This window comes from Cervus canadensis, chromosome 6 (genome assembly GCF_019320065.1).
Source record: "Cervus canadensis isolate Bull #8, Minnesota chromosome 6, ASM1932006v1, whole genome shotgun sequence".
Taxonomy (NCBI): domain Eukaryota; kingdom Metazoa; phylum Chordata; class Mammalia; order Artiodactyla; family Cervidae; genus Cervus; species Cervus canadensis.
Genome location: NC_057391.1, coordinates 17,817,070 through 17,843,501, shown reverse-complemented (window position 1 = coordinate 17,843,501; position 26,432 = coordinate 17,817,070). Strand labels below are relative to the sequence as shown.

Below are 26,432 nucleotides of genomic sequence, written 5' to 3'. Positions count from 1 at the left end.
TCTCCCGTTCCGCCCCCGCGGCACTTCCTACTGAAGGTGACTGTGCCCGGCGAGGACGCAGAGGGGCGGGGCCCCGAAAGCCGGGAGCCAGGATTGGATGGGAGGCGGGGCGGCGGAGGGATTGCGGCGGCCCGCAGTCGGGATAACCTTGAGGCTAAGGCAGCGGATCCCCGCATTGGAGCGACGCGTCGCGAGCCTCCGGACCTGTCTGCGGTAGCAGCGCATCCCGAGCCGGACCACGTCGGAGGTGAGCGTGGGGAGAGACTGGGCCATCCGTCCCCACCGGGGCTCCGTCTCCCGGAGCAATGCGGAATGCTGGCCCGCCTGCGCACTCAGGGTGGCGCAGGATCCGGGGCATCTTGGGCTCACCCGGGTGGGATCAGAAAAGAGGAGAAAGGCTGCTTGTGCCTAGGGTCGCCTTCAAAGCCCCCAGCTCCCGCTTCTTCCAAAGGCAGATGGGTCAGCCAGCCCCTTTCCTGCCCCAGTCCCTGACCGTCTCACATCCCCATTCTGGTCCCATTCTCACCTCCCTTTTCCTCCCTCCTCTATCTGGTCTCGCTCTCGTCTTCCTTCCTTTATCCTCCTAATTTGATAGTTTCCTTTCATGCGTCAGTCTCCCCCGTTTCCACTCTGCTCCTATGCCCGTCTCTTTCCCTTCATCCTTATTATTCGCTTCTTATTGTCAACCTGTCCGTGTTCCCTTCATTCTGATGCTTTCTTTGTAACTTCTCCTTGAAACTCCTCTGGCTCCGCTCCCCTGTTCCTCCTCCATTCAGCTGCTGTCCCCTTCTTGTACCTACCCTCTCACGCCCCGGCGCCCGCCCCTCCCCCGCCTCTCTGGTCACGTCCGCTCCAGCGCATCCTTCTGCTGCGCACCTTCCTTCGCGCCACCGGCCTCCTCGCCCCTCCCCCTCTGTTCTGGTCACGTCCGCCTGCTCTCCCGTCCCCGCCCCTCGGTCTCCCAGCTCCTGCCCCACTTCTCCATCATAGTTCCCCAGCCCCGGCCTGGAGTTCCGGGGTCAGCTCCCGAAGTGCAGTGGTTTGCGGATGGGCAGGCTGGCTCCCAGGCGGCCCGGAGATGGATGCGGTGGCGGCCGGAGGCGCAGTTAGAGGGTTACATAACCCTTGGTCTAACCCGCTGCAGAGGAAGAAAGGGTGGCTGCCCAGTGGCGCGTTCCTGTTTTGTGCCGTCCAGAATACGATAGTGCGGCCGGAGCGCTGCGCTTGCCCCGGGGGGTGGGGGGTGGGGTGTCCCGGGCTCCATCCCGCCGAGGCGGGGCTGCACGTAGCGGCGCAGGACCCGCCCTGCCGCGCCCGCTCCTCTGGATCGCGAACCACTGGCCTTCGGGCCCGTTACCGACCAAGCATCATCTCCGGCCCGACACGCCTCTGTATGCTGCTCAGAGGCCTCCTCGAGTTCGAGGCATTCACCTGGTTCCCTGCCTCTGCTTCACGTTACTTAACAGCGTTACTTGACAGATGCGCCCGGCTGTAGAGCGCGGAGGCCGCGGGTTGAGGAGAGTAGAAATATTAAGAGCTTGGTGCCACGTACATGCGCTCACTCAATAAAAACTCGTGTAAAGAGTTGTTTGGGGGAGGGCTGTGGAGACCAGACCAGGATGACTAAAATCCTGGTGACCAGCCCACGGAATTCAGTCTGATTAGGAAACAAATGTAAAAGTTAGCACTGATAAGGGCCGTGAAGAAGGTACACACGTGCTTCCACACGTGGAAGGTAGGCACTTCCTGTCTGGGTTTAGGAGGCCTCACCAGGTGGCATCACACGGGGTTTGATGAAGCGGAAAAGCACCTTCCAGTCTGAAGATTATTTGAAGACCCAGTAATGGGTTGGCGTCCCTTGGCTTCTTATCTGTGTTCTTGAAACCCAGGTCACTGATCGTCCCCCGTACAAATGAGCCTGATAACTGAGGTCCAGACATGACGGACAGAGGCAGTGGAAAGTTGAAAACAGGCTTTCAGAAGCAGGTTTAACTCATTAACATACTGATATGAATAAGAGGGAATTCAGCCTCAGGACCTCAGTTTCCCATGTGCAAATTGTACCTTTTTAAATCTTGGTTATTGAAAGGGTGGGTCGCTATAGACACACTTACATGGATATATATTCAGTACTGGGTGCAGTGTCTAATCTCTGGTGAGATGCCTCCAGATGTATTCTTTTGGTCACTGAGCCCAATGACTTCATCCATAATTGAACTCGCGCTCCTCTTCTCGCCATCCTGAAACACAGACTCATAGTTCATCTTTGGGAGTCAGGCTCTATGTAAATACCAGAGATCTCCTAGAAACCAGTCTGCTCAGGGATCCTGCTACAGTGTTGGCAGAGTAATTAACAATGTTACTTTGCTACTCTCCACTTGCAACATGGGCTCTTGGGTCCTGTAGCCAAAGGAAGGCAAGAAGGGAGATGGCTTTCAGCCTTTGGTATTATAGCGTTTGGCTATAAGATTAGAAACAAACTTGCAACCGTAAGACTAAAATCTTCAGGTTCTATTGGCACCTACTCCAGGTATCATTCTGGGATTTGCTCAGCCAGCTGGTGGTGTGAGATTAAGATAAGAGGCAAAGGACAGTAGCTTCTTGTTGGCTGTATGCAGGGTGTGGCCACTCCCTCGGGTATAGAGCAGGCCTTAGGTCAGGACTCTACAGCATTGTTAGCAAATAATTCACCCTCAGGTTGCCTGAGGAGCTGTTGGGAATGCAGGGGGGCCCTTCTGAGGGGAAGAGTATGTAACACATCACCAGATCTGTGGGGGGGGGGGGGAGGCTGTAGGGAAGATGACTCAACCTTTGAATTTTTCTGCTTTTAAGAGAACTGTCTTCGTTGGGTGAGTGGGGAAACTGCACTGTGGTCTTTGCAGGCTTAAAAATCCCCTCTCTTTCAGTGAGTCAAATAATGAAGCATGCATTCCTCCCAACTAAAAGTGTCTCAGCTAGGTGACAAATGGATGGTGGAGGTCCCCAGGCTCTCTGGTCAGTGCTTAAATGCCACGTGGCAGAGCCTCAGGCCCCAGTGATAGAGTCTGCACACCTGTCCTGAGCCCTGTGCAATGGATGTGGCAGCCCTTTGGGGAATAAGCATTGTAGGGAAGATGAATAGCGATGACTTAAAGATTATGTCCTTGAACTCATTTCTGAATTACTAGACTTGAGCCAAAATGTAGGGACATTCTATATAGGACAGCTGCTCTCATTTTAAGCACTGCATTAGAAGTAAATAATTTCAGTGTTGAATTCACAGTTTAACCAAAAGCATTATTGGGTCTTTAGGAATTGTAGCCCCAGTGACTTGGCAAGTTTGGTAACTGTTACTCCAAACAGAGCTAATACCTTAGGGGAGGTGCTTGTGTGCCCTGAGTGTTGTGACATTAATGTGGGGTCACAGGAAATGCCATTTTATTTCTTAAAACTGCTTATTTCTTAATGTTGAGGCAGTGAAAGAAATGGGGAAGTGGTTGAGAGCAGGAAGGTAGAAAGACATGCACCTCTTGCATTACAGACTTGTAATGCAAGTCTACAGGAGTTTTTAATGTCTTCAGGTTTAGGGTGTGTTATTTTGGCTAAGCGCTAAGACTGAGGTGAAGGCTGGGAGAAATGACTCATTTGACATTAACTTTATTTCTGAATCATTCGGAATATCCACAGTCAAATCCCAGTTAACTGGTGCACCACAGGAATGAGGCATCCATGGGAGCAGAGTTGTCTTGCAACACTGTTGAGTGAGGATCTTGTGAGATATGTAAGTGATTTATATCGCGGCCAGTCCTATAGGACCTTGAATCACAACTTTAAGCTTCATTTCTGGTACAGATAGAAATAGAACTAAATGAAGACCACTCTTGGGGGGGGGGGAGGGGCGTTGCTTTGTGGCACAGCTTGTGGGACCTTAGTTTCCCCACCAGGGGTCGAACCTGGGCCCTTGGCATCGAAAGTGCAGTGTCTTAACCATTGGACCACTGGGGAATTCCCAATGAAGACCATTCTTAATTCTATCATACTTTTCTGAAAGCTTGCTTTTTTTCTCTCTCTTTAACCACAAACTAGCCAAGGACTAGATAGATGAATAGGCTGATTATTTGGGGCTTTGTTAAAGAAGCTGTTTGGGGGGAAGGTGAGCCAAGATGGGTGGTGAGTGGCAGTGTGTGCAGACTCCGCCGGACCTTTGGCCCTCCTCCTGTGACTGCTCAGCTTAGGAGGGGAGGCGGGCAGGGCCACCAAGTGTTGCGACCCCACCCCTGCAGCCATTTCTCCTCTATTGGCTTGTGCTGGTCCGCACGTAGGAGAGCCAGGCTGCCGTAGGAGAGCCAGGCTGCCGTAGGAGAGCCAGGCTGCCGTACTTCTGGTGGCCTCTGACTCCCCTCCCCCACTTCTCCCTATAGGCAAAACTCCTGGGGACCGGTAAGCCGCTCTTTCCTGACGCCAGCAAGCTGTGTTTGGAAGTCAGACAAGGGCTTTAGTCGGGGAGATGCCAAGACTAGCTATGACAGGGTTGCTGCTTGTGGCATTTCAGAGTATGGACCAGCTTGGCTGATGGCAGTTTAAAAAAAAAAAATTTTTTTTTTTCTTATAAAAATTATCTGAAAGGAGCCCCAGCCCTTCCAAACATTTAATCAGCCAACAGATAATATTTAACTGTAGATGAATGGTATCACATCACCCCTTTCTCAGGTGATGAGTGCAGTCATGGCATATGAGACCAAGCCATACAACGTTTTGGAGGAGCACTGAAGTTTCAGTCTGGTTAAGAGGCAGGAAAGTAAAGACTCAAAAGAAAACTATACTGATCTCTAATATCCCTCTTTTGTTATTTCGTTAGAGAGCAGATTAATACATCACCCATCAGATGGGCAAACGTTGTAAGAGTCTGACAGTGTCAAGGGTTGGCAAAGGTGTGGGAAGGCAAGAACTCACTTTACTGTTTAGTTGTAAATTAATATAACCACTTTGGAGAGCAATTAAGCACTATTTCGTAAAACAGAAAGCAAGCATACCCTGTGGCCCAGGAATACACCTCTGAATATAGAAGCCACACCTGCAGAAAGAGACATGTACTAGGAGAAATATTATAGTGTTGATTAATGAGGAGAAATTGGGTTTAGTGGGAAAATGATCAACCAGTAAGGGAATACATAAATAAATGGTCTAGTCACACACTGGGCTAGTATAGCAGTTCATATGAATTAACTAGAGCTGTGTGCCAACTGGATAGATCTTAAATATGCTATGAAAGCAAGTTGTTTGATAATGCCTTACAGTGTATTACTTCGCATATTATAGAAGCAGCAGTATAATAGTATTGAATATAGATACAGATACCCTTAGATGAACTATAAGGATAGAAAATTCATGACCTTGGTTGGGTGTTAGGATGCGATGTGAAAGGGTTGGAGGAACCACCTGGGGATGGAGGACAAATGAATTAGATACAACGGTAATATTTTTTGTAAGTCTAAAAATCTGGATTAAGAATAATTAAAAAAAATTTTTTGGCCATATCTCACAGCATCTTAGTTCCCCAACCAGGTTTGAACCCAGCCCTTGGCAGTGAAAGTGTGGAGTCCTAACCATTGGACTGCCAGGAAATTCCTTGGATAATATTAATGGTCAGTTCTGGGTGGCAGAAATATAGATGTGAATGTTTCTTTCTTCAGTTCAAAACAGAAGCAAACCTATGGTGGTCACTGAGGGGAGAGCAGGCATACTAAGTAGGTCAGTGCTCTGGGAGATCTGGCATGCCCTTCCTCCTCCCGTCCCCTCCTCCTCTCCCTGCAGCTGTGATTGATGCAGGGCAGCTCCTCCTCTAGGTGCTGAGCCAAGGCCTCCCTTTGCTGAAGCTGTCCCTCCCCCTGGTGTAGTACCTGACTTGGAAGGACCCTGAATCAGGGTCCCAGGTCCCTTGGTGCTTCCAGAGTGTCCGTCTCACACCCTGAAGCACTGCCTCATAATCTTAAGTCTAGTAAGGAGCACAACTCAGCAAAAGCTTCGTCTCCACTTCCTCCTCCAGACTGAAGCCAGGTCTCTTCTCTGGGCATCTGTGATCGAACCAGGAAATCCTCAGCATTTGAAATGGTAGCCGTTTCTCTGACTCAGGACTTCCTGCACTGGAGTTGAGTGGTCCTTATAGGGGTGGGCTCGTTTAGCATCAGCTTTTGTGCCCTATTGCACACTCCAATTTGAAATAGGACCTTGGGCTCCTATGTATAATATTTAAGTCATTTAGTTCTAGCTCTGAATAAAAGAGCAAGGGAATTTTACTTAAACCTACAGTGGGCTCATTTTGTTTTGTGTAACCTGGTAACACCAGACTTTGCTTTCTGTTACGGGACCTGTTGAGGAGAGAATGGACTTAGTATTCCCATCTCTTAGCTAAGAACTGCTTGTCCTGGCCCCACTACATATGCAAATATACTGTTATCATTACTCTGTGTAGGAGGATGAAAGGCTTCTCAGATGGCTCAGTGTAAGGGACCCATCTGCCAGTGCAGGAGATGCAGTTTCAATCCCAACTCCCTAGAGTAGGAAGTTGCAACTGACTAGTATTCTTGCCTGGAGAATTGAATGGACAGAGGAGCCTGGTGGGCTACAGTCCATGGGGTCGCAAAAGAGTCAGATGCGACTGAGCAACAACAACAAATAGGATGAACAGCTGAGTATTCACTGCAGACCTTAATTAGGTTTTGTAGCTGGCCTGGCATCCATTTTGATCTTGTCACTGCCTTTGTCAGATAAGGGCCAGTCTTGGGAATTATATTTTTCTGCTCCATCACCTACTAACAGAGCTCCTAGAAAGCAGACTGACCTAAATGCCTTGTCCAGCATTTTTAAATATTTATTTATTTCACTGGGTCAGGTCTTAGTTGCGGCACATGGGCTCTAGTTCCCTGACCAAGGATCAAACCTGGGCCCTCTGCATTGGGAGCTCGGAGTCTTAGCCACTGGGCCAGCAGGAAAGTCCCTGTCCAACATACTGTGATGAAAACTTTCTAATGGTTGTTGGTGTGCCAAAGATTTGGGAATCAGACCTCCATGCTGGCTTGGAGACTTGGAGATGTAGATAGCAAATTGATGTCACGGTGAGAAACCACCGTGGGCACCAGATGTCATCATCATTGAGTCAGTCTGTGTGGTGAGGTTGGCATCAGAGCACAGATTGGTTAAAGGTTGGCTTATGCAGATGTGGGCTCATAGGCCAAGCTGGCTTACTAGGGCAGAACGATGTGGGCTTTTGTGACAGCGCGAATCTGTGGACTGAAGCGTGAATCCTTCTAGCACACCCTACCAGCAATACTGGCTCTCAGTGATATGTTGGGTAGTTGTTCTTTTATGATTTCTACCCCCTGGTTTCTAAAGAGTGATCCAAGACTTGTGTCTGGCATGAACAGAACTGTGGCTTCAGAAGACCAGGAGCCACTTGCAAAAGGAAAGGTAGGACTCGGGGCCCGTGGAGCCAAGCCGTCACTTGTGCCTGCTTCCAGGCCTCTGATGGTGTCTCGTTTCTCACAGAGGAGAAATGTCTCTGAGGAGGATGCTACAGCAGGGGCTCGGGCGCAAGATTCAGGTTCCTGTACCCGGGCACGGCATTTGCTGCCGGCAGTGGAGACGCGCAGCTTCCGCTGCCGGCTGGAGGTTGGCTCTGCATGTCTGTGCCTCCCGAGGAGGAGGATGTGAGAATGAGTCAGACTGGCATGAGCTGGGCAACATGTGCTGCCAGGCACTGTCCAGACGGCCAGCCCGAGGGCGGGGAGCTCTTCCCAGAGGCTGGCCCTGAGAAACCAGGGCTGAGGCTGCTGTCCAGAGGCTGGGGGAGTGTCCGGGGGTGTTTTAGGTGGGGATGGGCAGCTTGTGCTCCGGAGAAGAGGCTCATGGGAGGCTTCGGGGCAAAGCTTGAGGGAATGGAAACCCAGCTGGGGACCTGGGCAGGTGACAAAGGTCTCTGGCTTGGTAGTGGACTTTAAGGACATGGTGAGATCTCATAGGAATCTGGACAGACTTGCTGACAAGCCAGCTTTTTTGGATTGCTGGTGGGTAAACACACTCAAATGGCAAGTGAAATTTCACTTGTTATTTTTGTACTTAATAGCCTGGGTGAGCAAAAGATCGGAGCTTGTAGACCTCAGGTTTAATCTGAGATGATGAAATAGTTAGTGGTTGAGCACAGTATATTAATTGTATCTGCTGATAACATCTCCTGCTCTTGAGCCAGCCCTTCTGTACTAGAATATCCTTGTCACAAAGAGTTTGCTCTGATGTTTGAGGGCAGACTAAACAGGAAGAGAAGTTTGTTGGATTGGGGCATGTGACTCAACAGATTTGGGGCACAGAGTTGTCCTGTGAACTGTATTAGCTTTCCTCCCTGGAATAAATCAAGGTTTTACCTGCCCATGCTTCTGCACCATCAGTACAAATAGCAGCACATTAAAGAAGGCAAATAATGTCTTTGAAAGTTCCGCTCTCATGGACCATCCTTTGGTGATTACTGTGTTAGAGTGACTCGGGTTTCTTTTTTCCCTCACTGTGCCATCTGGCTTGCAGGATCTTAGTTCGCCAAGCGGAGATTGAACCTGGGCCCAGGGAGTGAAAGCGCTGAATCCTAACCACTGAACCACCAGAGAATCCCTGAGGTTGATCTTCTTAAGTCAGTGAAACCATCCTGCTGTGTGTGTGATCTAGGGCCTAAGATGCATTATTCCACCTCTACCATGTTTAGAATATTCCTGAAGTACATAGAGTGGCAGTTGAATATGGCACGAGGACCTTCACTTTTGTTTTAATTCCAGCATTTTTACCAGGATGCTTGTAAATGTGTCCTTTTTGAAAGAGGTACATTTAGAATTTTTCTCACGAAAGTAGTATCAGTAAACTTTTTAGTAAAGAGAAGAAAGAAATTTGCTGTAATTCTACCACCCAGATAATATACTGATAATATTTTGGTAGGTATCCTTCCAGTCCAGTTATGTATGTTTAATTTAGTGCCTCCCCTCCCAAAGAAAAGGGGGAGGCAATAGTGAAATGTTAGTAAACCAAGGTTTAAAGAGACTTTATAGGGAAGGGGATAAAGCATTGCAGAGGAGCCACTGACAACCCTTTTACCTGAGAATTTTCTTGGTATTTTCTTGGGTGACTTCGGTGTATTAATTTATAGCGTAGCTGAATCTCTAGGAACTACCACTACCTGGATACCTGGTTATTAAGGTGATTTCTCCATTACCCCCAAAGAGCTTTAGTTGCACTCAGCTTTTACCTTAATCCTTGTACAGCTCTGCAGGGCAAACCTTTCTCAGCTCCGAGCAGTCTTTGCAAGTGGGGCCAAGGAGCCACCCTGAGTCAAAAAAAGAGCATTATGTCACCGGAAGTCCAAGCCCAGAGAACACAAGGTATGACACAATAATCAGAGGCCCCAGTTGGGTCTTTGCAAGGAGACCCTAATGTCTCAGGTCTAGAGCCGATCCCACTAATGTCTTTTTTGGGGGCCACACTATGCAGCAGTGGGATCTCATTTTCCCAGCTGAGGATCAGACTCATGGTCCTTGCAGTGGAAGTGCGGAGTCTTAACCACTGGATTGCCAGTGAGGTCCCCAACTGATGATTTTTAAGAAGAGTTACCCACTCCTTGAGGTCACACTGGATGACTCCATTTGCCTGGAGGCCACAGTGAGACCTGTGTTCCAGTGGCCTTGGTGTGCCACCAAGGGAACTGTCTCTTGAGTGCTGTTCCCTTTACAGCCAGACGCACCTACACACCGCAGTAGCCTGGGTGCTACTGTGTAAGCCCAGCTTCCACCCTGAGTGGAGGGAAAGGGACCTTGGCTGCCCAGGCCATCCTGTCAGTGATTCAGAAGCTCTGAGATTTGGTGGGGGAGGGGGCATAGCTATAACTTCAGTTTGACACAGAGGCATTAATAGGTGCTCTGAAACATCATTCAGCAAACACAGGACTACCTCCAAGGTCATGGTGCTAAGATACAAAACCACTGGGTCATGGAGGAGAGGATGTTGTTTTTTGGTGGAGAGGATGTTGTTTTCATCTTGGTACCTGGTATGTTGTGGGGAGTTAGGAGATACACATCGAAAGGAACAGTGTATATGCCATGTAGAATAGTTGGCTGGTGTCTTATTTTCTTGTTTTTAAAGGCGTAGTTGAGGATCTATAGCTATCGGTTTTCAACAGCTTATAGGAGCTTCACTTATAGTTGGTCACAGAGCTTCTTGAAAGTGACAGACGGCTTTAGATGCATGCTGTGCTCCAGCCACCCAGAGAGGCCACACAGTCAAGGATGGAGGAGGAGAAAGAGTAAGAGTTACATGTATGGGGTGCCTTGGTTTGGAGCCCTGAGATTTTGGAGGAGGTGGGACAGGGCAAAAGACAGGCTTGTTCTTGTGCCTTGGCTGCAGCACTTGGGCACAAGGATTTGAGAAGGAGCAGCCCTTGGTCTGAAAACCAGCGAAAAGGAATGGCATTCTAATGAGGACTGCAAGCTTCTGGCTCATGTGCTTACCTGATGAGTCTTCAAACACTTCCTGGAAGCGTCTCAAGTCTCTGTCTATAATCAGCTAACTAACTGAGTTTAGTTGTAAAGTCAGCAATGAAGAAAAACAAAGGTCTGGGCCGTCGTGCCCTGGGTCAGGCTTGTGACCTGGGCTGATTAATTACCTGGAACAGATGGTCTTTGTTACTGTGAGTAGTGTGCTTTCCAGACTTAGAAAGGGAATGGGTAGTGGGTCAGAAGATCAGCCTGGAAAGGATTTGACAAGCAGTGTTAATTTCTTCAATTAGTGCAATAATTTTAGAGCCAGGCTAGGCCCATTGTGGTTATCCTTGGTTTTGCTTGGAATGTGCTTAAGTCCTTCTGACTGAAATTACCAGATGTAGTTTTTAAGTACAGATTCCTGGGGAAAAAAATATTTTACATTCTTGGTTCAGGTTGGACTTACCTGTCCAGGGATGGGGTTTTTTGTCTCTCAATGGGCCGAGGCATACTGTCCAGCCTAGGGTGAATCGAGGAATGGACTTATGTGTCCCTGTGGGTTCGTGAAACCTAGGACTCCAGGACTAGGAGGCTACCTGAATAGTGGTTGTCTCCACGACCAGGAAAGTCACTTTGGGTTTGGGTGGGGATTGTTAAGAGAGAGTATGGGTGCCACACCCCATAGCAGGTGTTTATAGCTTTGAGACAGCTTTTCACACAAAGATCTACATTGACCATGGTACTAAGCTAGGGTGAGTTGTCTGTATCCCTGGAAGACATGTAAAATGGTGTCATTTACAGGATTAGCAGGGAAGTTGTCAAGATAGACGTTAGCCCAGTGTGAGGGAGGTGTGTGCTTAACATGTGCCCAGGAAGTACATTCATTGGTAATATGGTTTTGAAGTCTTTCCTACTTGCTCATGATAATGTGAGCCCATGGCCCGACTTGCGCACCCACGTAGGCAGAGCGTGGCGCGGCTGGCTGCCTGTGTCTTGTGCCCAGAGCATGCTTGTTGAGTTAATGTGTAAGCAGGAAGCAGCTTCTGTGCTAAGCTATATATTAGCCACTCAGACAGATCACACTCTCTCTCCAGTTCCTCTGGACCCAAGACATCAGAAGCCATGTCGAAGCACCACAGTGACGCCGGGACAGCCTTCATTCAGACTCAGCAGCTGCACGCGGCCATGGCCGACACCTTCCTGGAGCACATGTGCCGCCTGGACATCGACTCTCCGCCCATCACGGCCCGAAACACCGGCATCATCTGCACCATTGGTGAGTACGGGTGCCCACTCCCTCGGAAACAAGGGCTTCCAGAGACAGCGATCTTTTCTCCCCCCAGAAGACTAAATGTAGCAAACCTGGGTTCTGAGCAAGATGCTACAGAGAGATTCTTAGGGGAAGTGAAGTCATGGACTTGGCCGCTCAGACATGTCCAACTCTTTGTGACCCATGGACTGTAGCCCACCAGGCTCCTCTGTCCATGAGATTTGTCAGACAACTGGAGTAGGTTGCCATTTCCTTCTTCAAACTGAGTTTATAGGAATTTGCAGGATGGAATTCATATGCTTTATGTGTTCTGCTAAAGGTAAAATTTAGAGGGTATTTTCCATGGCAATTCTTATTGGTTCTGAGCATCTCAGAGACCTAGGAAAGATCTTGTGGACTCTGTTCAACCAAAATGCTGTAGCTGGACATCTGACTGGGCTTCAGGGAGAACATAGAGGGCTGGCTACATTTTACCTTGGTTATTAAGAGTTCTTTAAACTGAAACACACTTGAAGTGTTAATCCTCTTTTGGATAATGAACACTTAATGACTTTCAAACATTTTTTTTGTTTGTTTTTTCTGAATTAGGCCCAGCTTCACGAGCAGTGGAGACATTGAAGGAGATGATTAAGTCTGGGATGAATGTGGCTCGTTTGAACTTCTCTCATGGAACTCATGAGGTGAGCCTCGACAGTGTGGCCTCTGGGGCAGCTTGTGGGAAACAGGGTGGGCATGCCATGTTTATTTAGCCACAGTGGACCAGGCAAGAAAAAGTGGGGAATCAATGGGAAGGTTGTCTTCACCAGCCCATCCCTATTGTTCTCCACGCTCCCCCACCCCTACCCCTGACATCTCAAGTGGCCAAGTCTCCTTAAGCAAAGACGACCTGCTTTGTCATTGGCCATGATTCTTCCCAACACCTGTGCTCCATTAGCCCTTGATAAGGAAGGCATGGAAGGGTTTTCCTGGGATTCCCTCTAAGCCATGGGGCTTGATACTTCTGCACCAGGGTTTCTGTAACAGCTCATAATTGCAATGATGAACCAGTAAGTCACCCTGCAGGTTATCCTGGCCTATTTTAGACCCATGATAAATGGGGCAGGTCCCAGAGAAGGGTTGGGTCCTGGCGTGTAGTACCCCACTTCATTAACATTGTGTTCCCAGCCTGTCCCTTCCCAGGGGTTCTGGTACATTAAAGTAAAATAAAGTCCGCACACTTGTCCAGTGATCTGGGAGGAGTGTGTCAGTACTGGGGCTGTTCATGAGCTGACTTGACCCCGGGGACCAGGTGGCCTCTGTTGGGAAGTGCTCCATTGTGCTTCTGTTTCAAGATCAGAACAAGCTTATTTTGAGAAGTGTGTGGGCTGCCTGAGGAACAGTGCCATGGGATTTCATACCGGCATTGATAGAAGACTAATGGGTGAGGCAAACTCTTGCTCCTCTTGCACCTGTATTTCCTGTTCGGAATAAAGAAAATGATGCCCTGTAAGGTCAAGTGGTAAGGGGTTGCCCTCTGGCATTTGGAAGTTGGTGTTAAGTTTAAACTAAAAATAAAGCCTCAGGAAATGCAATCCAAGAACTGTACGCCTCCTTTCTGGAAACATGAGAATGTTCATCGTAGGTTCCCTAACCCATGTTCCATAAACAGCCTATATCCTCCAAATGTCACAGGGACCTGACCAAGTTCAAAGGAACTATGCTCAGCAGGCCCCCTGGGGCAGGTTAAGAAGCCCACAGATGGCATTCTTAATTTTCCAAAGGTGAAGAGTCCTCCGCAGGAGACACTAGGCATTCCTGCAAGCCTTCGCTTAGCCCAAAGAGAGAGGTAGAGACATCAGTGAAGGTCCATTCACAATTGATCCCTCCTGCTGACTTGTGCCAGGGTCTGCTGTGTGCAGGGGAAGGAGCAGAAATAGCTTTTAGGAAGTTGACCTTTAACTAGGCTTTATGGCCTCTTCCATCCAGTAAAATAATACCACACAGCTCTGAAATGGCAGGGGGAGAGGGTGGTATCTGCACCTGTTGGAGGGGGCTGGCTCAGAGGGTCTGGTTTTTTAAACTACAAGAGGCATTTGGGGATTATCTGTGCTTTAACTCTTATTCCCAGAGTTGGAATTTGTTTTCTTTTTCCACACTGCATGGCATTAGTTCCACAACCAGGGATCAAACAAACCCAGGGTCTCTGCCTTGGAGGCACAGAGTCTTAACCACTGGACCACCAGGGAAGTCCCTTGTGGGTTTAATTTGAGGTTTTTGACCAAGATGAAATTATGGAATCAGGGTTTTGGAAACTGATCTGAAATATTAGTTATATAATGTAAACAGTTACAGTTTGACAAATAGCTGAGACATGCTTTTCCAACTTTTGACCATTTTTAATACTCTACTAATCAGAACATTGGATTTGCTTTCTGTCCTTCACTCAGACAGAGGGACATCTACCATCTGATCTCTTTTTCTGGTTTTGTTGTTACTGCATGTGGTCTTTTGGCAGCTCTTGTGGGCAAGATGTGTCGTATTCTCAGGTGCCACTCACCTGGATGGTGGTGGTTGAAGGATGAGGCCCACAGTGTGTTGAGTTGGGAGCCTGTGTTATCAGCAATGTCACACTGATAGCACTAGGAACTTTTGCCATCTTGGCTCTGAGTCCCTTTTTAGTCAAATAGTAATGGCTAATGGGAAAGAGGAAGGGCTTCCAAGGTGAGACTGAAGCCAGGATTTGTTGCAAGTGAGAAATAGCAAAGGTCAGTTAGTTCAGAGAAAGGCTGTGTTCCCACCTCTCCATGTTCCATTTCCATTTCTAATCAGACTGGAGGAAGTGATTGTCAGAACCAGGCCTGCATGACTTGAGCAACGTATTTAATTTGGGCTGCATCAGCTTAAGTAAATAACTGAGTTTGAATTGCAGTTGTAATCGATAGAGAGTAGCTCAGAGTTATCAGATCTATCAGTCTAACTCTGGTAGCCAGGGCAGTATTATCCAGATACAAGGTCTTTTACCCCAGTTGTCTGCTTTATTTGCTGAGGGTATTTGTTAAAGCCTTGGGGGTGTGGAGGGGGAGGAAATAAGCCTCTTTTATGTTGACATGTGTTGCCACCAAAAACCATTAAAGGTATGGGTGTAAATATTCTAAAGTTCCTAAGATTTGCCCTTAGAGTGGGTGACGGCGGTGGTAGAAGTGGGTGGAGAGCTGGCGGGAGTTTGCTTATAGCACAGGGTGCTCACCTTGGTGCTCAGGGCTGACAAGAAGTGGGTAGAGGCGAGGAGGTTGATGTAAGCGGGTAGAGGATGCTCGGTGATGGAGGCAGTGGTCTAGAATCCTGGTGATCGGCTTCAGCGCTAATTCTAGATCCCATAGTGTGGGATGACAGATGTGGAGCTTATCATCTCCCCGCTTTCCCCCCAGTACCACGCAGAGACCATCAAGAATGTACGTGAAGCCACGGAAAGCTTTGCTTCAGACCCCATTCTCTATCGGCCGGTGGCGGTGGCCCTGGACACTAAAGGACCTGAGATCCGAACCGGGCTCATCAAAGGCGTGAGTATCCTGGGGAGAAGCAGGAGAGAAGGCGTAGGGGACCCAGAGCCCAGAAGCCACGTTTCTCAGTTTAGGTCTATAAATGAGAGTTTTATCCATCACTGCAGAAAGTCTTCTTTGATCTGCTTTGCTAAGAAACAAACACTAGAAAGAAACCTCTTTTACATTCAAAACCTACTTTTGGGGAGCAGCTTATCTCTTCCTCTTTAGTATAACTGAAACACTGTAGGTTATTCTTGGGTTATTTCCTTGAAATAGTTAGACTGTATGGTTATTTCTTTCCAAGGAAAAGGCTTTATTGTTACTTCCAACTGAAGTTTAATCCTGGTCCCTAGAGGAAAAAGCTTTTCTCCTGCCAGGAAGGCCCAGCTTCTTTGAACTTGTGGTTTGCTTTCTTGCCTGCTGCAGAGCGGCACCGCTGAGGTGGAGCTGAAGAAGGGAGCCACGCTGAAGATCACCCTGGACAATGCCTACATGGAAAAGTGTGACGAGAACATCCTGTGGCTGGACTACAAGAACATTTGCAAGGTGGTGGACGTGGGCAGCAAGATCTACGTGGATGACGGGCTTATTTCTCTGCTGGTGAAGCAGAAAGGTAGGGACAGGAGTCAGGGTCTGATTGTTTAAAACTAGCTCCCATCTCTAAATGTCTTTGCCAGAAGATAGGAAGGTTGTTTGGCTGGCAGAGAGACTGAATGTATATAGTCTCAGGACTTCCTTTCTTTTTTCAAATAATCTATTTATTTATTTTGGCTGCGTTGGGTCTTAATTGTAGCACATGGGATCATTAGTTGCAACACTGGACTCTATTTGTGGCACATGGGCTCATTTCTTGTGGCTCGAGGGTTTAGTGGCTCTACAGCTTGTGGGATCTTAGTTCCCCCACCAGGGATCAAGCTCATTTGTTCTGCATTGCAAAGTGGATTCTTTTTTTTTTTTTTGCAAAGTGGATTCTTAAACACTGGACCACCCAGGGAAGTCCCAGGGGTTCCTTTTATAAAAAAACTCCTATCCTCAAAAACAGATTTCACTCCAATTCAGTTGTACTCTTGGAGAGCAGATGAGAAGCATTTTTTTCACCTATCCTCACTATTTGAAGATTTGCTTCCCTCCTTCATCCACTTAATATGGTGTCTGTAGGACTCCAGTGTGCCTGGGAATGATAGCTAAAGCGATCCGCTCCCTTCTAAGCGTTTTACATGTAGACTTGTTTAAATTTTGAAACAACCTAATGAGTAGATACTATTATCCCTGAGACACAGAGAGGTTAATGGACTTGCCCACAGTTGGTCGAGTTGGAGAGTGAACCCGGGCAGTGTGGCTCCACCACCCACCATGTGCTCCTTCCCAGTTCTCTCTCCTGGGGAGAGCCTGCCTCCCGGGGAGGACACGTGTGCCCAGGGCTCGGCCTCCTCACCCTGTTCCATTCCGTGCAGGCCCTGACTTCCTGGTGACGGAGGTGGAGAATGGCGGCTCCTTGGGCAGCAAGAAGGGCGTGAACCTCCCTGGGGCTGCCGTGGACCTACCTGCTGTGTCAGAAAAGGACATCCAGGATCTGAAGTTCGGGGTGGAGCAGGATGTGGATATGGTGTTTGCATCTTTCATCCGCAAGGCTTCTGATGTCCATGAAGTCAGGAAGGTCCTGGGAGAGAAAGGAAAGAACATCAAGATAATCAGCAAAATCGAGAATCATGAGGGAGTTCGGAGGTAAGTCCCCCACCTCCTTCAGCCCCAGCCCAGCTCTCTGCAGAGCAAGATGTAGCCTGTGAACACCTGGCCACCCGCTCATTCGAATGAGCCTCTCGGACTTACTTCAGACCCACTGCCTCAGAATATCCTATGATAACTGGTAGGCTTGCCAGGTGGCGCTGGTGGTAAAGAACCCACCTGCCAATGTAGGAGTTGTGAGTTCGATCTTTGGGTCGAGAAGATCCTCTGGAGAAGGGAATGGCAACCCACTTCAGTATTCTTGTCTGGAGTATCCCATGGACAGAGGAGCCTGGTGGGCTCCCATCCATAGGGTCGCAAAATCAGACATAACTGGAGTGACTTAGTGCGCACGCCTGACGTTGGTATTGGTATTTCAAGCGGGTAAAAAAAGCTGCCCAGATGATTGGGCTGCCAGCATCTTCACATTGTTCCAGGGAACAGCACTGGAGAGGGACAGGGTCACCACCACCCCCAGGCTCAAGAACCATGTGTAGTGCTCCTCCACTCGCCAAGTTTGCTGGAATTGGGGGCCACCAAGGGGGAAGACAGGCTCTCGGGAAGGGGCTCCTTCACTTGGGAGCTGTGTGGAAACTCAGGGCTGAAGCACGCGACCTCCTAGTCTTGCCTTGGAAAGCAGCGGGATTGGTGGTTGGGTCAGCTCTGGCACAGTACCCGTCTCCCTGGGGAAAACATGCCGTCCTCCTCTGGTTCTGCGTGGTCCCAGCACTGCTCCACTGCCCCCCCAGTGCTCGCCGGGTAGAGCCACGTGAGTAAGGCCAGCGGAGTGACATCTGCTCCTGCTTGGCTGCCTGCTCAGACCCGGCACTGGCAGCCCAGGCTTACTGGGGCAGGTCAGGTGTGTGCATGGGAGGGGTGGGCGGGGCAGCGCTGCCCACTCCTGTGGCCTTGCCATCCTTAGCTTTGTGTCAGTGTCCGTCGCACTGGGAGACCTGGGGCCCTCCCTCTGCCACCCTGATAAGCCACAGGTACCTGCTGACTTTGGCTTCAGGCCAGGCAAAGCCACATGCTCGTGCCTTCAACACACTGGGGAGGGACCTCTGAAGGAGCGGCCTTCCAGTGTCCTTGACGGGAAGAGGCCGTGGACCTTTGTGTCAAGAGCAGTCAGCCGCCTTGGGTTCCATTTCTACCCCAGCAGTGATGACTGAAATGAAGGTGGTAGAGAGATAGCTTAAGAGGGACCTTATGGGATGCAGGCGACACAGAGAATGAACTTATGGTTACCAGAGGGGAACGATGGGAGGAAGGAAGAGTCGGGGAGTTTGGGATGGACCTGTACACACTACTGTATTTAAACTGGATGACCCACAAGGACTGCTGTATAGTGCAGGAAACTCTGCTCAGTGTTATATGGCAACCTGGGTAGGAGGAGAGTCTAGGAGAGAGTGGATGCACGCCTGTGTATGGCTGAGTCGCTCTGCTGTGCCTCTGAAACTATCAAGACATGGTTAATCAGCTGTACCTCAATGTAAAATAAAAGGTTAAGGGAAAAAAGAAGGGAACCCAGGGGATTTTGGAAGAGACCCAGCCACCTCCCCTTCCCCTCAGTGAAGTGTCCATCCTGGTGCTGAAGAGTCCAGCGAGCAGAACTGTTGGCCCCCTTTGGGGGACTGAGACAGCTGAAACACCCCTGTGATGATGTCATGGGTACTTGTCCTGGTTGCAAGAATGACCAAATCAGAGAATCCCGGGAAACTGTGTCACCATACTCGAGGCCCCTGTTCTGTATAACCTCTGTCTCCGCAACTTGCCTGTCAGGTTTGACGAAATCCTGGAAGCCAGTGATGGGATCATGGTGGCGCGAGGTGATCTGGGCATTGAGATCCCCGCAGAGAAGGTCTTCCTTGCCCAGAAGATGATGATTGGTCGGTGCAACCGAGCTGGGAAGCCCGTCATCTGCGCCACACAGGTGTGTGCCTCTTCCTGAGCGCGCATCCTGTGCAAGGAAGCTCTGGAGGCTACCCAGTCTCTTCCCATGGACCCTGCCCCACATCATACACACACCTATTCCCCCGCCCTTCTGCCCCCACGCACCTACACAAAGCCGGACTCTGTACATACATGCTCTCCAGGGGGTCACCTTGTGTCTGAAGACCTCCCAGGCCACATCTCACAAATGCTGTGTCCCCTCCCAGATGCTGGAGAGCATGATCAAGAAGCCTCGCCCTACCCGGGCGGAGGGCAGTGACGTGGCCAATGCAGTCTTGGATGGAGCCGACTGCATCATGCTGTCCGGAGAGACGGCCAAAGGGGACTACCCCCTGGAAGCTGTCCGCATGCAGCACCTGGTAAGTCCTCCCTGCTGGGGGTGGAGGCGAGCTCCAGCACATGGGACACCTTGTACTGTCACCTTCTATGTCCTTTTATTATCCTCCAAGTCACAAGCAGAGTGAGGAGGTGTGTGCTGGGGTCGTGGAGGTGTCTGGTTTTTTTTGGGTTTTTTCGCTCTTCTGCCTTCCTGCCCACACTGGTCTCCTAGTCCCTTCTGTTCTGGAGGCGGCCTCCTTCATCACACGTAGCACAGTTCACTCCCGTCTCCGGGGTGTGACTCCTTCCCTTGCTTGAGTCCTGGGATATCTGTACTGCTTCCCCCTGGGCAGCCTAGAGGACCTGAGCACCTCTGCCCTGTTGGAAAAGTCCGAGAGCTCCTGCTCCCAGCCGGCCTGTGTTTGGCTTCCATTTTGATTCCGCATCTATCCCCAGCCAGCGCCTCCCCCTGGACGGGGCCTGCACTGCAGGCTGTCACCTGCACTGATCTGGCTGTGAGCTGGCCTTGCATGGTACCTGCAGCAGCGCCTGCTTTGCTGAGCTGTTGCACTCACCCTAGATTAGAAGTGGGGTTTAAGGGAGGGGTGACAGGCCCACAAATAGAAACAGGTGAAAGGCTGGCTGATCCCAGCTTGCCCTGGGGTGAGAGTGTCTGGAGGAGCCCTAGTGGCTGCTTCTCATTCTCCCGTGGGAGCTGGCTTTTCTTCTGCTGGACCACGTCCCACAGCCTGGCAGCCTCTGCTCTAAGGCATCCAAAAGAGGAACACAGGGGTAGGTCAACAGGCCTGGGGAAACGAGCGCTACAGGTGACCTTTCACAAGGGTCCTAGGTGGCTGTTGATAATGTATAGCTCAGCAAACTGTTTCTTTAACCTTCCTGTTCATTTTCCAGCCAGCAAAGGACCCCAAGCCCTTTGTGTGACATCCCTCCAATGCATCCCCCCAAAAAAACCTCTGGACTAGATACCATCCTTTCCTTCACTTTCTATGTGATTAGGCTCAAGTGGCTTCCAAAGAAGACATGACAGTTACAATGAATACTTTTTCAGGGGTGAAACAAGACATCTTGACTACGGATGTCTTCTGGTTTGTCCTTGGTGTTCTGGGTGGATTTGCCCATAACGAAATCAGTAGAGACCAGCGCCTGCCCCTGGGACAGCTGTGTTTTCCTGGCTGATGGCCAACCTATTGTTCTGATGCTCATGCACTCCAGGCTCACGGTACTTCCCACCTGTCCCAGTGAGTCCTTCCTCTCTCCTGGGAGATAGTGACCTTGAACCGGCCCCCTCTAGAGTGGTTGATGTTAATGTTTATGGGTCTCCATATAGAATTATATATATATGTAATGATAACTGCCTTGCTTAGTCATGTGGCCCCACGGCCTCTGAGACCTTGACATGATAGACTGTAGGGACTTTGTGTCTTTGGGCACATCATTTGACCTCTCAAGGCCTTATCTAAGAAGTGAATTAGATGGGATATGTTTAATTACACCCTTTGCGTTAAATTGCACTGCTATTATAAAATGTCTGCTAAGAACCTTATGCAGATTCTTAACCTCAGTGAGGTCGATGTCACCCCACTTTTATGGATGAGGGCACATGATAATAGAGCTTGAGTTTGGACCCAGGTCAGCTGACTCTGAAGCCAGCATTCTCACTTCTAAGACATCTAGCAGATCAGGGCAGGTGTTCCTGTGGGGCCTGTCCTGGGGTCAGAGACTAAGAACCAGACTCTGGGCTCTGCAAGCATATCTGTGTTTCCATACCCAATCTTTCCTTTGAACAAACACCTTAGAACTGTAAGACTGGGATTGCATGGCCCCATTCTGGAGGTGAGTTACAGGGTTTGGGCCTCGTGGCCCAGGTCTCTCCTGGCCATGTCACCAGTTAACACTGGCCAATAGCTTCCCTTCTTAACTGTCCACTGCTTTCTCCTGTATCTAACTGATGCAATTGATGTTCTTAACTATGGGCTAGGCAGTACCAGGTATGGTTCTCTTTCCTTTTCATGTGCCCTGTCCTTTTGGGCTGCATGCATTCCATTCTTGCAGGAAGAAACCCTTTAACCTAGCAAACTCAGCCACTCATTGGCTTATCCTGTCCGATTAATGAGATGGCGTTACTGATTCTTCCCGCACCCATCATTGTCTAAGACGCATTCATAACTGCATTATAACCCTCTAAAGCTTAAGTTTTCTAATTCTTGGTGTTATCTGAGCAGGTGGTCTGTAAATAACCCAGTGGCTTTCTCATGGGTGTTTTAATCATTCGATTTTCATCAAAATGCCTCGTTAAGCTTACCTGTGTGCTTCCACAGGCACCTGTCTCTTCACATGGCTGTTCAGTATGCCCCTCACAAGCTTGCCAATTTCCACCTGCCTGCTTAGAATGTGGTCAAGCCGCGTGTCCTTGGCTTTGACCCCAGCTTTCTAGCGCTGCTCAATGTGCTTCTACCGCAGGCCACTGGAAAGGCAGGTAGTATCTCTGTGTCTGAAGCCAAGCAAGCACTCCATGTGTGCATGGAGGAGGCCAGGCACGAAGCCCTGTGGTAACCAGGCAGCCATGTGAGGAGGGGGGGGCCTGTTCCTTCCTGCGAGCTATGTCATGAGGCAGCATGGTCAAGGCCTGCCAGGGAGCCGGGGAGGGGCCCCAGCCTCCGCATGTTTCCATGCTGAGGCGTTAGAGCCTGCCGCCATATTGTCTCCCTCCACCCGCACCACCAATCAGAGAGACCTACCAACATCAAAAGATCCTTCCAGAATGGAAGAACCAGTTTCCCCTCTGATGGAGGAGAAACAGTAGCCACTGATGCTTGAACCTCCCTGAGCAGGCTTTCATCACGCTGCCTCTTTGCATCTGCCTGAAGGAGAGACTTAGCCAATTAACCTAAGGTACCTTCCTGTCATTAATTCCCCATTCTGTCTTTCCATGTTGTTGTCTCTCGTTTGTTTCTCCCCCCCTCCTTCTTCCCTCTTCCTTGCCTGCCCTCCCCCTAAACCTTACAGATAGCTCGTGAGGCTGAGGCAGCCATGTTCCACCGCAAGCTGTTCGAAGAACTTGCGCGAGCCTCAAGTCACTCCACAGACCTCATGGAAGCCATGGCCATGGGCAGCGTGGAGGCCTCATATAAGTGTTTAGCAGCAGCTTTGATAGTTCTGACGGAGTCTGGCAGGTAGGGCCCCGAGGGCAGGTAACTCTGTAGGATGAACAGCCTCTTGCTCCAGCCACTCTAGACGGCAGCCAGGGCCCAGCCCTGAGCCTGGGACACTCCTCTCATCTGCAGGAAGCCAGCCAGGGAGGTCAGGGCAGGACAGGGCCACAGGGTCCTCCGGCTCAGAAGGCACAGCCACGTCACAGGCACCTGGTGAGGGGCTGGTTCCTGCAGGTCTCGATCTCACTCAGCTCAGAACCTCCAGTGATCGGGCTGCTCTTGGCCCCTGCACCCAGGGACTTGCTCCTCCCCAGCTGTCTGCGACTCTTCCCCTCCCCGTCCCGTGTGACACGGCTCTGACAGCTCTGTCCCCCTCGTCCCTCTGGACGGATGTTGCCCCTAGATTGCCCGTGAGGCAGAGGCTGCCATCTACCATTTGCAATTGTTCGAGGAGCTCCGTCGCCTGTCACCCATTACCAGCGACCCCACCGAAGCCGCCGCCGTGGGGGCCGTGGAGGCATCCTTCAAGTGCTGCAGTGGGGCCATAATCGTCCTCACCAAGTCTGGCAGGTAGGAGGTGGCAGTGGCTCCCTGGGAATGCCCTGCCCGGTGGCACCTTTCCTTGGGGGTCCTGGGAGCTGTGCCCTGCACGGTGCTCCAGTGGCATCCAGCCAAGGTAAGACCACTCGGCCTGCACCCTGGACCCTGCAGGGAAGGAGTCCCCTCCCCCTGCCCCGCCCAGCCCCGCAGCCAGGCTCTGGGCCCTGGGCCTGAAGGACAGGACCCCAGGCAGCCCTCATGGGCGTTTGGAACCATTTGGGTCCAAAGCAAGTTTATTAAAACCTCAAAACGAGCTAGACTTCATTAGATAACTATAGGTAGCCTGATGACAAGTGGTTATTTGATATTGGAAAGCTGTTATTAAAAAGTGAAGGACCACCAGTTTTGCTTCTTCTAGCTAAGTGCTCTTTAAAAAGTCCAGTTGGCAAAATGAGTGCCATTTGCTGACAATGCTGTTTGGTTGGTGTGCCTGTCCCATCTGTCTTCGAGTCCCAAAGATAAGTGGGTGCTGCCCAGGAAAGGTCACTGTGCTATCTTACTGGCACTCGGGCCAGGCAGCCAGGCTGAGACCTCTACTTGGCCTCTGGCACGAGTCCACTCCGAATCCAGGACATCAAGTTAATTTCCCTTGCTCCCTGGACCTGGGGGTGTGCTGCTCCTCCACGGGGCAGCTAGGGTTTCCTGGAGGAGGCGGGTGGAGAGGAGCAGACAGGAGCAGCAGGTGGGGCTGCCTTTAGGACCGGGACACAAGATGTGTGCCGAGTCCTTCAGAAGAGGGCTTAGGATAAAAAGCTCCAGCCGTTAGGGTTGACCTTTGTGAAAAGGTCCAACCATCGCTACTTGGCTATTTTTAGCTCCAGTCTTCTGGGGTTTCACTCTCAGCGAGTCCTGACTTCAGCACTTGCTTCCCTCTGAAAGCCTTGTATGGAGGCCCAGCCTTAGGCAGGGCATCGTCTGCTGTGACATGGGTTAAGTTTCCCTGACAGCTGTGGCGTGTCCTCATCACTTGCCTTCTGAGCTCCAGTTCCCCCTGCCGGCAGGCCCCTCCAGCTCCTGAGACACCAGCCCCTACAAGTGTACAGTGTCAGTGTTGAAGGAAGCTTCCAGCCTTTGAGCTTTAAAGGGGTCCAGTCCCCTCCAGGGGATCCTTATAGGCAGAGCCTCCGCCACTGACACTCCCATCCCCTAGTCTTGCCTTCTGGGTAGCACTTATATTTCTGAGCCTCAGCCTCCCTTAGATACTCAGGTTTGACTCTGGGGCTCTACAGCCCAGTTACCGGAACTGTTTCAGGGGCCTGGGGGTCATGTGGGGTCAGGAGAGGGCACAGCAGTAGGGAAGACTTATCTTGTAGATCTCTCAGGCGGGCTGGTGGTCTCTGCTCCTGTTTTTTTGCAGATGTCAAGTGTCAGGTGCTATTCACATGCTGCTTGGCTTGTAGTTGTTGCTGGCAGCAAGAGAAAAGGGTGTGGTGAGGTTGGACAGGGCTGCTTCCCTGTGCCAGAATGGAAAAGTTCAGGGGATGGGGGAGTCTGCCAAGTATGGGCCATGTGGGGTAAATGGGTGAGACTAACCATGCTGGGTCAGTATGATCCTGTGGCCCTGGCCTGTCGGAGGGGTTTAGGGTAGCATAGCTGTGAGGAATCTTCTATGGCAGATACAGGCTGATGGGACACCCCAGTCTTGGGAGCAGATGTTGAAATGGCCAGAGCCTCAGGCTGGCAGAGTTGGATTCCAGGGTGAGTTGTTGCCGAAGGCCCTGAGGGGACTGTTTAACCATCTTGTCTGCCTGCCCCATCTCAGGTCTGCACATCAGGTGGCCAGATACCGCCCCCGGGCCCCTATCATTGCTGTGACCCGGAATCGCCAGACAGCTCGCCAGGCCCACCTGTACCGCGGCATCTTCCCTGTGGTGTGTAAGGACCCAGTGCAGGAGGCCTGGGCTGAGGACGTGGACCTCCGGGTGAACTTGGCCATGAATGTTGGTGCGTGTCTGGGAGGGAGGGCTCCCAGTGGAGGGCTGGGGACGGTGCACTGGCTTCTCTGAGACCCTATTGAAAGAGGAACATGCCGGCCTTTGGGGGCAAGAGCTGACCTCACTGGAGATGTTCTCTGGTTCCTTCATCCCAGTCGCTGGAGCCCTGGGCTAAGGTCAGGGCAGGGAGAGAACCTTTCAAGTGTGGGGCTGAGCAGCCCAGGTTCTCACCTCACGTTCTTTGGGAGTGGGACCCAAAGCAGAGGATCCTGGTAATCACCTTTGTCCATTCTTTGGCATTTGCTCATTATTGTGGGTTGTTGTTGTTTTTTTTTTTTTCCATAAAATTAACCAGATCTACACTTGGGGCCAGTACACATTTAGATTATGTACTCAAATGGCCTTTGTCACGATATAAAAGTAGGATGTCATAGGATGAGAGGAAACAGCTAGCTGTGACCTTGGGCTGGGCTCTCCACCTTCTTGGGTAGAAAATGAATGATGTCCAAAGGTCCCTCTGCCATCTGAGTGATGAGGAAATAATACCAAGGCCTCCCTCATTCCCTTTGTCTGGGCTGTGAGGCTAGCGCCACCTTGTGGTGTAAGAAAGTAAAGGCCTGTCAGCCCTTCCTCAGTTGTGGGGCACTCTCCCAAGTGTATACCTTCTTGGCTTAATTTTTCATTTACCAGCTCTCTTCTCTTCCTCCAGGAAAGGCCCGAGGCTTCTTCAAGAAGGGAGATGTGGTCATTGTGCTGACCGGGTGGCGCCCTGGTTCCGGCTTCACCAACACCATGCGTGTAGTTCCTGTGCCGTGATGGACTCCGGAGCCCCTCCTCCAGCCCCTGTCCCACCCCTCCTCCCCAAACCATCCATTAGGCCAGCATTGCTTGTAGTGCTCACTTGGGGCTCACTGGTGGGCTGGGACGCCAGGGAAGAAGATGAATGCCTCTGTGAAACCTGGCTGGTTTTAAGACTCTGCTTGGGTGGGGTAGTTCAGAGCTGGGCCACCCATCACATGGCTGCATCCAAGCAAGGGGTGAAGGAGGGATGCAGGCAGGACTGGAGGCCCCAGAGATTCACACAGAGGGCAACAGCTCCTGCTTCCCTTCCTTTGTGTACCCAATTCAGTTCCTGTAGAAAATGGATATCCAGAGAATTCCCAACCCTGGCCCGGGATCAAGAGTAGGGGCCTTAGGGCATGGGGCAGTGGTTCCAGTTTAAGTAGACTCTGGCCCTGGCCCTTACTTGCTTCTCCAACCCCCTCAGCCTCCCTCAGTCTCACCTTGTGAACCGTATACTTCTCTTCCTTCACCCAGCTGTTGCTGCAGATAAACACTCCACCCCCCCCACCCCCCCCCACCCCCGCCATCTTCCATTTCCCCCACTACTGCAGCCGCCTCCAGGCTTGTTGCTATAGAGCCTACCTGTATGTCAATAAACAACAGCTGAAGCA

General features: G+C 50.6%; 1 protein-coding gene and 1 non-coding gene across 3 annotated transcripts; one reads left to right on the top strand and one right to left on the bottom strand.

The window, feature by feature from the left end:
- The first annotated feature begins 102 nt into the window (after nucleotides 1-102).
- Nucleotides 103-26,432, top strand: PKM (pyruvate kinase M1/2). 2 transcript variants are annotated; one of them, XM_043470997.1, is made up of 11 exons: nucleotides 103-247; nucleotides 11,582-11,763; nucleotides 12,346-12,437; nucleotides 15,165-15,296; nucleotides 15,705-15,891; nucleotides 16,733-17,003; nucleotides 18,783-18,933; nucleotides 19,160-19,312; nucleotides 22,299-22,465; nucleotides 24,807-24,988; nucleotides 25,688-26,432. In XM_043470997.1, the coding sequence occupies exons 2-11, from the start codon at nucleotides 11,610-11,612 to the stop codon at nucleotides 25,792-25,794; spliced, it is 1,596 nt and encodes a 531-aa protein (XP_043326932.1). In that variant the 5' UTR covers nucleotides 103-247; nucleotides 11,582-11,609; the 3' UTR covers nucleotides 25,795-26,432. The 2 variants fall into 2 exon arrangements, with proteins under 2 accessions (XP_043326932.1, XP_043326931.1); XM_043470996.1 differs by lacking the exon at nucleotides 22,299-22,465 and adding an exon at nucleotides 22,848-23,014 and having other exon boundaries at nucleotides 104-247.
- TRNAE-UUC lies at nucleotides 3,912-3,985 on the bottom strand. The gene has a single exon. It is a non-coding gene; the product is annotated as a tRNA-Glu (tRNA).

What these genes read in the sequence shown, in the direction of transcription:
- PKM (XM_043470997.1), top strand. Translation starts at nt 11,610, where the DNA reads ATGTCGAAGCACCACAGTGACGCCGGGACAGCCTTCATTCAGACTCAG. An exon ending in CCGTCATCTGCGCCACACAG is followed by an intron (nt 18,934 to 19,159) that starts GTGTGTGCCTCT and finishes GTCCCCTCCCAG; the next exon opens with ATGCTGGAGAGCATGATCAA. An exon ending in CTGTCCGCATGCAGCACCTG is followed by an intron (nt 19,313 to 22,298) that starts GTAAGTCCTCCC and finishes TAAACCTTACAG; the next exon opens with ATAGCTCGTGAGGCTGAGGC.